This window comes from Macrosteles quadrilineatus, unplaced genomic scaffold (assembly GCF_028750875.1).
Source record: "Macrosteles quadrilineatus isolate MER2022 unplaced genomic scaffold, UCM_ALF_1.0 Scaffold_3__2_contigs__length_128488019, whole genome shotgun sequence".
Classification (NCBI taxonomy): Eukaryota; Metazoa; Arthropoda; class Insecta; order Hemiptera; family Cicadellidae; genus Macrosteles; species Macrosteles quadrilineatus.
In genome coordinates, this window is record NW_026542596.1 from 16,680,315 (window position 1) to 16,691,089 (window position 10,775).

The following is a 10,775-nucleotide window of genomic DNA, read 5'->3' on the forward strand; positions in this document are numbered from 1 at the left end:
ATAATCCTCATTTTTAGTCATAGCCCATAATTCTGCTTTTGTGGCATAGCTTATAATTGAGCAGAATGTTGCATTGTGGGAACGGCAACTGCCGCTTGATTTAGTCCAGTCAGGTCTTATACGATATACGATAGTTTATGGTAGGATACAATAATTGCAATGTACTGAACTATGATATGGTATTATTTATAACATAAACATTATTTACGACTTCACTGTGGACCCAGTTAGCAGTTCGTGACGTCCTGTCATCATTGATTAGATCGATTCGGGAAGTCGATGAGCCCCTTGTGAGATGAGTGTTCTGTCCGCCTTGCCAATTAGAAAACGGCCAAGTAAAAGTTTGACTCTGAAATTACTGTAAATAATGTACATAGTTTTTATTTTTTATTATTAACTAATTATAACGTAATCTATCAGACTAGTTATGTCAAAGATGATGAATTCAAGTATACAAGTAAGATGGTGTTTAGCAACATATAGTCATTTCGATATATGTTGTAATCGATATTTGGCCATTCTAGCAACGGGTATATAAAGTTTAGGATTTACTTTTAATCCCCTCAATATTATTCACATAGTTTCTCAAAGAAAGAGAGAAAACAGAAAATGAAATATTTTACACCCCAGGAAACATGCCTGCTTCGTCCTATTCCCCTTCAGGAATTTTAAATTATGCCCTTAATCTCCTACATATTACCATTGGTACAATATGGATAACTCTACAAGCAGTAGACTTTGACACATGGAGAAGATATTCAGTTTCCCTGTGAAAAGTCACGTCAGCAAAAAAAAACTTTTCAGAATGCTGTGTGGAGCTCCTTTATTATAAACCCTTATTCCTGCCTCCTGGAGACAGTGAACGTATATTAATATAATATAGTAATATCTTTTGAAAGATGAAATCATCCTGAAACTCTTCATAAGATAACACGAGAAATGGGTTAAGTGCACGACCAAGACGTCTTGTCTTGGACAACGTTGGTACTTTTAAAATATCATAATCCAAATTATTCCATGATAACGATGCGCAAAACCGACTTCAAAACAACACCTGAGGCGTTTATACTCTGTTAAGTCTAGGATCTAGTTTTAAATCCTGCCCTTGGTGAGGATCTAAAATCGTACTGTTTTAAGTCCTGGACTTAACGAATTTTGCTAAATCTTTGACTCAGCAAGAGACGAGAATCGAAGTTAAGACCTGGACTTATAAATCCTTGACTCGGCAAGTCAAATTTTAAACTCCAGAGTCTAACCAGCGAAATAAACTCCAGAGTCTATTAAGTTCTGGACTTCGCTAACGCCCTGACTCAGCAAGCCATTTTTTAGACTCCAGAGTCTAAAGCCGGTTTAAGTCTAGAACTTAGCTAAATCCAAATCCCGAGCTCAGCAACCGGCCCTTAGTATTAATACCCCCGCCGCAGCAAACTCAATCAGGCTCAAATTAACCTAAATATTTATTTTTTTATTGATTTTTTTATATGTTGTGCACACAAGTATATACTAATATGTTTACAACCAAGTTTAATGACGTTTTGTACATTCGGAGGTACTTTAGCCTGGAAAATGGTTACAGCATTTGTTATATTGTTTAAATAAGGGTTTTAACGTGTTTAACCAATTTAGCATTTCGGAGTCTATTTTCGTTTTATTAGACTGTACAGAGGATTGGTAGTGGGGGCACGGATTTCTTTCTCCACCCGCCGTTTACTGGCGATAGCTGTCTTCCTTTTCCTTCACGGTCGTGTTTGTTTTGTGTTAGTTCTAGTTCTAGTGTTCTAGTTGTTCAGGTTAGGGATATCGGGGGCATCGGGGGACGGGACGGGGACTTTGGACAGGCCAGGCAGGACCCCTGGGTAGACTGTAGAGTGGTATTGTATCTGAAACGTATTGAAAGCAACTGAAGAAAATAGTTGAAACTCAAACAAAAGTGAAATTGTGAGTGGAGTAATAATAATAAAGGCCCGTACCGGTGCTAAACACATTAGGTACTACCTAGGTAGGCCTAGTGCCTAGTTGTGTACCTAGTGATTTACCATCTCACAGGCATTTTATAGGAACTTTAGAAATGGCTGGGACATTTTTATCAATCTTAAGAAGCCAAAAGCTTTTAATAAGACCTGGTTTGATAAGCCAAGGAGTTCTACTAGGCGCAAATGTGATTGGTGTGTCATATTTTTTAAAGCATTCATTGCTCTTGACATATACCAAGAAATACAATGAACGTGTTGGGTAAGGACAGTTTGTGAAATTTAACTTTATACTTAAGACATAGGCTTACATGGCTCATAATTTGAATTTAAGCCTACCAACTGTTATTATCACACATATTTATGTTTGCAAGTCTTAGGGTTCTGTCCTACCTAACCTAGTTCTTTTTATACTATGAAATATGCTCTAAGCAATTGTATTGGTAATACTCAGATGTCCTTGATGATTGCGTGGGCTTTTAGTAAATGATTAGAAGTAAGTCAAAGTAACTGGAACTGTCTCGTGCACATGACTGCGACAATAAGTTACCACTCCCTACACTTTACCTTCTTAATCTAACCTAACTTCAAAACACTTAGGCCTAATGCAGCCTCGAACCCGCATAAACCCCAACCTGCCTAAATAAGATAATTCATCGTTTCAGTTTTTTCAATTCAACCAAACTAAATCCGTAGGCCGTAACACTTCATTTCTTGTTACTAGGTGTGCGATGTGCTCCGCACCTTAAGAAAGTAGTTCCATATATTTCTGCAATTTTCGGTGGTTTCCGTGCCTTAAAAAACTGTTTTAAGTTAAAGGTAGGCTATTTTAACGTTTATTACGATTGTAGGAATGGTTTAGGAAGGTTTAGAAGAAAAGTTCAGAAATACCCTAAATTTTGGAGCTGGCAGTTCCGCACTGGCACTTTATGAAGGTCGGCGGTGTCAGTGACAGTGCTGCCTGGAACTGGAATTCTCCTCTCCTGGCTTTCACTCACTCAAGTTTTACTCCCTATGCTGTGGCGCTGTCTCTAAAAGACATCCCCTCTCTTGCCACAATCAAAACCGTTTTAATATTAATATCATCGCCACTACAGTTTTTTAAATAGGCCATTGGAATTTGGATGGCAATTTTAATTTTCAATTTTTGAACAGCGTACCTATATTATTTGCCTCTCCTGAATCATAAAAATAAACTTGACCGCAACTCGATCGTTGAATACATAGGTAAACACTAATTCCTTCACTTATGTTTTGGTCTAATATTGCCAAAGCTAAAACTTTTGATAGCAAATGAGTTTTTGAAACTTCTAATTTTTGACTTGAAATGTCTGGACTGTGTTGATGAATTCAGTCAAAAAACTTTGTATAAGTTTGTCCGAGGAATTGGCAACAAACCTAGAAGTAAACAATCAATTTGCGTTTTTTCTCAATTGAAGTAGAGCGAGTACCTAATACAAAAGTTTACTATAACAACATAAGGTCCGCCAAGATTTGGTATAAGGTCAAGTGGGGTAAGTGTACGCCCGGGGCAAGTGGACTTCCAGCTAATAATACATTTGTTTATTAATATAAAAAAATTAAAAACTTGGCTAAAGGTATTTCAAACTAGCCTATGCTCTTTTAAATTATTATCACTAAACAATTCTCTTGTTAACTTATGATTTCTATGAGTTTAGACATGTTTAAGAACCTCTTACGTTTCTACTCAAAACACAAGTGCCACTCTAAAATATAATCTAAAAAAAGTTATTTTGATATAAAACATATACCATAATCTCTGCAATTTCATGCAGATGACAACTGTGTAAACAAATTGACAATCGAGACACTATGAACAGAGATATATAGGCTAGCGTATTTTGTGAGCGCAAACACGGAAACGCCATAAGACGTAATGAGTAAGAGAGAGACAGTTATACGTTAGTGGTAGGGGGAGCGTCGAGCGGCCAGACCGAAAACCCAGCACACAGCGCACGAACCAGCTGTAATAGTGTTGAAATTGGTCCACAAATACCTAAGGGAGGAGTTGTGTTTGCAAAAAATGCCTTCACGTATTGTATATATTTCAATTCATTTGTCTTATTTGGTTAAATATATCAAATGGTCAATGCTTTCTCGATTTTTTCCATAGTACAGTAATATGTACGCAAACCCAAATTCAAATAGTAAATTTCAACCAAATCAGCAAACGTTTAATAAATATTAAATATTAATAAATATTAAATAGGCCTAACGTTTAATAAATATTAAATATACGCGTTTATAAATGCGTTTCCTTCAATTGCAAAATAAAACATTAACAGCAATTAAATTATCCAGCTGATCATAATGTAAACAATAATATGCACTTTATAAGGATGTGGGAACTTAAAAAGTCACTGGGGCAGAGCCCAAGGAAATTTTTCAAAATTTAAGGTCAGTTTGCAAATCTACGCAATACGCCCTTTCCAATGAGACAAGAATGGTCAAAATCGGTTTAGAAATGGCGGAAGAGTTCAAAGGACAAATTGTGTGTTGGCGTATTAATTATATAGATTTTGTAGTGTTTGAGATCTGACAATATCACCTGTTTTACCAGGTATCGCTGGATTTGTGAAATGTTTTTGTGATGATAAAGTTTTGAATATTTCATTTAATTTTAAACTCTCCACCAGAAGGCCACTAGACAGATGTGAGACTTGTTGTAATGTTTAAATTATTTAGAATTGTTGTAAACTTTACGTTTGATTTGATACCATAAAGTACCTTGTAGCCATAAAGGTATAAGCAAATTTTAAAATCCGGAGATGTGAATAGGTAGGCCTAATACAGTGTATGAAAAAATATTATACCTAAGCTTTAACTTAGGCTAAATGGGAAAATTATAGTAAGTTACCTACAACTGTATTGTACTGGTGACAGCCAAACCCTTAACATACTTACCAATGAAAACCCAAAAATCCTTTACTATGCTCCTTTACTAAAAAAAAACCCAAATGTACTACGGCACGCTATTTTCATTTGGGTTGAAGTGAATTACTGAGTGACAAGTAGACGCTGACAACAACTAACTAGGCCTAGGCTCTATATTAGTCTTCTTGTAAATTATTAACTCAGGTGTCACCCAACTCCTTATGACAGTTTATATTTTTACATTTTTAAATTGTAGTAGGCCTATTAGGTTTTAGTAACTTGTCTTAGTTTTTATCAAGAATGCCATTGAAGGGTTGTTGCAAAATTGTAGCATATGATACGCAAACACAACGTTGTATTACTCATAGTACCAGCGCCAGCCAGACCCAGTGCCGTAGCTGCAGGTGGAACTGTTTGAAATGCAACTGTCTTGTGGAACCGTCTCTGAGCCTGCAGGCCTAAGTTACTGCCAAGTTGCAGCTGGTTCCAGAGTCGGTAGCCTACGTACTGTTTGGCACACAAATGATCCTGGCTATGAATAAATAGCTGATTGTAATCAGTAAAATAAAATATAATATATAATTGCCAAAAAGTGTTGTGACCTTACTATTAGGAAAATACACGCACATGGTAAATGATATCTCTTTAAGCCAATCGTCTCGAAGGCCACGGATGAACTGGGCTCGTAAAAATACATCAGAGATTGAATTTGTTTTCTCACATTCACATTTAACTGTAAACTCACAATTGAATAAGTCTCGCTGAAGTGAGGCTACAAAATCTGATATTGACTGACTATTCTTTTGATAAATGTTCAAAGAGTAATGTTGAGAAACAACTACATTTTTCTTAGGAACAAGCATTTGAATTAGAACTTTGACAAGATCATCGTAAGGTAAGTTTTTTATTGGTTTCTCTGAGCCTAGAAAAGCTGATTGGGCATTGTAATGTATTGACCCAATAGATACACATAAGAGTTGAGCAATACTTTCCTTTTGAGTCAGGCCTTTCAGAGTATAGTAATTTTCAAAGCGTTCTAGATGATTAGAAAACTTTTCACGTCTAGGTTCGAAATTTTCACATGGAGGAGTATTTAAGACTTACTGATACCTCCGACTTCTCGTGCTTTGTGAAATTAATAAAACTAGTATTAAGATCACCCAATTCCCTTACCTTGTATAATCAGCTTAGGCTAAAACACAAACTAAGAAAATATGTGTAGGCTAACTTATTTCTGGCTTGAAACGATGATATTGAACCTAGTTTTTTCCCTAGGGCCTGGGATTGTTTTTCACATTACTTCAGGCTAGACCTAGAGGTTGCGACATTATCACTTGGATAAAATCCATTGGTGATTTGGCGGTCCCTATTTGAACACGGGACCTCAGGAACTGAAGTCCCGGGCTCTACCATTGAATCAGCTCGCTTATGATGGTGCTAATGCTAATATAAAATGTAAATGTATGTAATGTGTATGTGTATTACACACATATCCGCTGAAAATGCTTGGTAATTAATAGCAAACCACTATGTATTACCACCTTTGTGTTTTGTTGAACAGAATATATGGTCCAGATGAACCAGCTGACGAACTGAATAACATGATGAATGATATAATTACAAATGACTTGAAAGACAAGTCTAGCAAGGACACACCTATAGCACTCTACCTGACTTCAGGAATGGAACCCACACACTTAGGGACAGTTGGAACAACTTCCGGGGGATTTGTTGGTGTTCCGGTTTTCTACGAGTTTAAAAATGAAGAGGATGTCAAAGAAAATATTCTTGTATGTAGCATTTTAGGTCTCTTTTATCTGTGATGCTACAAGGTTTGTTTGTAAATTAAGGTCTCAAACAAGCTTCCATGACAACAAAGTAAGCTACGCTAGTTCAAATCTAACACTAGTTCCATTTTTTACACCCCCCTCCACTAGTTTAGCCAATCCTCACTTTTACTCTCTACGTGACGTTTAGTTTTTTTAGTCTAATCCCCTTTATGAAATCTGACAATGACTGCATTGTCTGGAGGAAAATGTATGGATGTAAAAAATACACGTGTGTAGTGGAAAGAGTTTAGAGAGGGCTGTACGTACACCTCTATAAGGCAAATTCAGCCTAGGGTGTCACTTCAGTTTCGTAAAAGACAGTGAAAAGAGTTAAAGAAATTTCACTTGCAGATTGATGTGTCTTAAAAATCAACTAAAACAAAATAACTAATAAGAATTGCCGAACTTAATACAAATTTACACATCTAAAACATTCAACCCTTGGTAGGTATCCTAAAAGGATGATCCGCAAGGAAAACTCCATACACTTTTGAAACCGTATTGACTTGATTGACACCCGCAGCTGTCCCAGTCGTACACATAAGTACAATCTATTGAGAGCTTCCTAACCCCTTAAACATTTTTTAATCCCATACACTTTTTTAGATGGATAACCATAAACTAATTGTGGCTTTTGAAATCCAAGTTAAGCCACAAAAAGTAAATCACAATATGCTATAACTAATTGGCTGGAGTGTTGATTTTTCTTGCCACCATGAAAGGCAACTAGAACAATATTGAGCATGGGGATTGACTACAATAGTGGGGAAAGTAAAAATATGGCACTAGTGTTTAATTTGAACTTGCTTGCTACCCTACAACGGTAACATGTTTATAACCTTGATTTAAGGACATTCCTCTTACCATGTAGAACAATAGAACATATTATATTATTTCTGCGGCTTAAATTTTTTAAAGACCAAAGCAGTTTATTTTAAATCTGATGGAATAACAGGCCTAACTAAAACAAACTAGATACCTAAACAAACTACTTAATATGAAAATACTGTACCAGAAATTACAAAAAGTTACTATCCTCAATTGTATTCCAGCTCCTCAAGCAATTTACTGGTTTGAGTTTCATTTCAGTATTTTACATATATGATTGTATGAAAATAATTTAGACTATACCCTTTGATTTCGGTCACAATAAGGATTTTTCCCAAAAAATAATACAGCAACATGAGCTTTTTTTCCTACTGTTAATTCACTAGACAAACCACAAGTTTTTCATATTTTCTAAACGAAACAAAACTATTGCATCCTTCTGTTAAGTTGTCCATAATTTGACAATACTTATGTATGCTTTTATTATATTGTTTCAGATAAGAGATGCCGATAAAGATACGGAAGTTGCCGGAAGCAAAGGAACAAGCAATTGTTTTCTTCTGAGCAATGATGCTAAAAAGTATGGAATCGCTCGTGAAATACTGCAAGTCAATACATTTCTTGTTTATATAAATGGACTAGTTTTACCATTTGGTCTCAGTACAATCTTAGTTTTGTTGTATAAAGAAATGAATGACACATACAAAATCTTGAAGAAACCATTGTATATGAGATGCCTAATCTACTGTGTAGCAACTCTTGCAGGTCTAAGTTTTTGGAGATATTTGTATAAAAATTTACTTCAATATTATGAATCTGAAGTTGAAGCATCGATTGCTGAATTGGGTATGGACTATATTAAAGGTGGAATAGAACATTGTACAAAAGAGCTAGAACGAAATTCACTTTCATTCGAGTTAAACAATGTTGAATCTAATTTTTACAATCATTTTGAAGATTTAATCTGCAGCTTGCTGCCAAGAGGTATTCCTGTAAGAACTAGATTGGAATATTTGAAAATGTTAGCTGAACAAACCAGTAATAAATCACCAAAGTAAAATAATATGGCTTATTTTGCTCGACCCAATCCCACTTGGTTTAGATCACAATTTAAAAAAATGCTTACCTTCTGTGTTTAGGGATAATACGTTTTTAACAGGGTATCAAAACAAAAGGGGGTACAGTTTATAAACTTTACATGTAAGATAGATAGATATCAAGAGGAAGAGCTGTACGCGGTGTCGCGGGTGGTAGTTAGATGTTCACTATTGTTTGTTTAACTCGCCTTCTGCGATCGGAATATTAAAAGCTTGGTATGACTCAGCCTATTTTTTCAAAATACCCTGAATTTCAGTAAAAATCCAACTATCCAAATTTTTGATTATCCGAATGGGGTCCAGTCCCAATTGATTCCGATAGTTGGAGTTCTACTGTACTATTAATTTAACAATTAGAAATAAGAAATATAAATAATGAATATAAAAAAAATAACAATACTAGATTTCTTTAAACTCAGCTAATTAAATATTTTCTGGAAGAGAAGCATGACAATTTATTTTTGAAATAGCTCTCGTTCATGCAAAAGAAGTTCAGGATACAGGACAAGTCATTAACCAACAGCAGTTTCAGCAGAATTGCCTTTAGCTGAAGGAAAGGAAACAAGCTATTCAAGTTATATAGGATTATAAAAATAATTCACAACAACAGAATGTTTTGCTAGTTATATATAGGGCACTGCGTCTTGGCGAATAGTTAAGGATGGTGTAGAAGAGGACGAATCGCTTGGAGGTCTAAATTTTTTAACACTTACTGAAACCCCGGTCTGACTGGCCCACGGGAATTTTCACAAACGTATGTTGGCAACACTGTTTACTTGGGAGATTCCATTCCCCCAACACCTTCCCCATTTTTCCTCCCCTACCTGTTGATATATTGTTTGTTCATTTTGCGTGGGTGCAATGACCTTGACAGGTTGTCTGTTCATAACAAGCCCGTCTCTGTATTTTAAAGCGGGGTCTCACAGGCCAAGGGTTTCGGTTTGTGTCTTTCTAAGCGGGGTCCATTATTTTCAAATGGGGTCTCACAGACTGGGGGTTTTAGTTAGCACCAGCCTGGGTAAGGTTTCGGTATTAGTGTTAAAAGATCAGGAGTATCGATGACAGCAGTTAAAAAAGGATTGTTTACAGTTAGGTTTGAGTTTTTAATTTAATGAATAATTTGTGATATTGTGCGAATGTTTGATAATTTATTTTTTTTCTATTGTTTAGGTGCAAAGGTAGAACATTATGGCAATGGTAGATGTATTATACTATATCATACCGTAAATTTATGAACCAAATTTTATCAAACTGTGTCCTCCCCCCATTGCAAACGCAAAACTTGAGTATAACTGCAATAAGCATTTTATACTTATATGCCAACCCCGTACGAAAGACGGGTGCTCTGCTAGTTATTAATAACATTAATGTTATCACTTGTTCAATACAATTATTGAATGATTGATAGCACATTTCAATTAACAATCCACCCTTGTCCCCACTTGTCTCACGGGCCTCTCTGCTCACCGGTTTCCGCTTGCCGCTTCGTAGGCCCCCTCAGCCCCCGGGCCCTTCTGTTACACCACTGAATGTCCCGTCTGATGTGGAGAGATCTTAAGTCCAACTGACACTTCAGCTTGGAATCAGGAATACTTCAGTAGTCAAAACCAAGGCCCACACCAACCAATTGTCTGAAGCGGGTCTGATTTTCTAATTTTCTTTTGCACTAATAAGCAGGCCCTCTTTTATAAACAGGCAGACTGGACATATGCCCAGGGGCGCCCGCCCGCACTTGGTAAAAAAAAGGGGGCGCTGCTTTTGGGGTTTGCCCAGGGCTCCACTGACTCTTTAACGCGGCCCTGCTAATAAGAGTTTTTGAAACAATCACTATTTGACATCAGCATCAATATTCATTTGCTAGAGCTAGATGAATAATGATGCTGATATTGAATTAAATCAAATCCTAGAAATAAAAACCTTGTCAGAAACTGACCTTCCTAAATGCCCATCTCTGTCTACCCTCTTTTCTAAAATTGTTTTTTTTTTCACTTTTATCAGCCAAATACATCATTTTCTTGACACTTGGGCAAAGTAAGAAGAATTTAACATAATACATTAATATGTTGAACAATCACCTCATTCATTTTATTTGGTAGTTTAAAGATTAATTTTATAAATAAACGCCTGAAACTTTTGAGCTGCAATTTTTACTAACA

The 10,775-nt window shown here is 36.0% G+C and overlaps 1 protein-coding gene across 1 annotated transcript; it reads left to right on the top strand.

Annotated features, from left to right (window-relative positions):
• The first annotated feature begins 1,824 nt into the window (after window positions 1-1,824).
• Window positions 1,825-8,585, top strand: LOC128990180 (uncharacterized). The gene is made up of 3 exons (XM_054412464.1): window positions 1,825-2,232; window positions 6,427-6,655; window positions 8,020-8,585. The coding sequence occupies exons 1-3, from the start codon at window positions 2,069-2,071 to the stop codon at window positions 8,578-8,580; spliced, it is 954 nt and encodes a 317-aa protein (XP_054268439.1). The 5' UTR covers window positions 1,825-2,068; the 3' UTR covers window positions 8,581-8,585.
• Window positions 8,586-10,775: the final 2,190 nt, after the last annotated feature.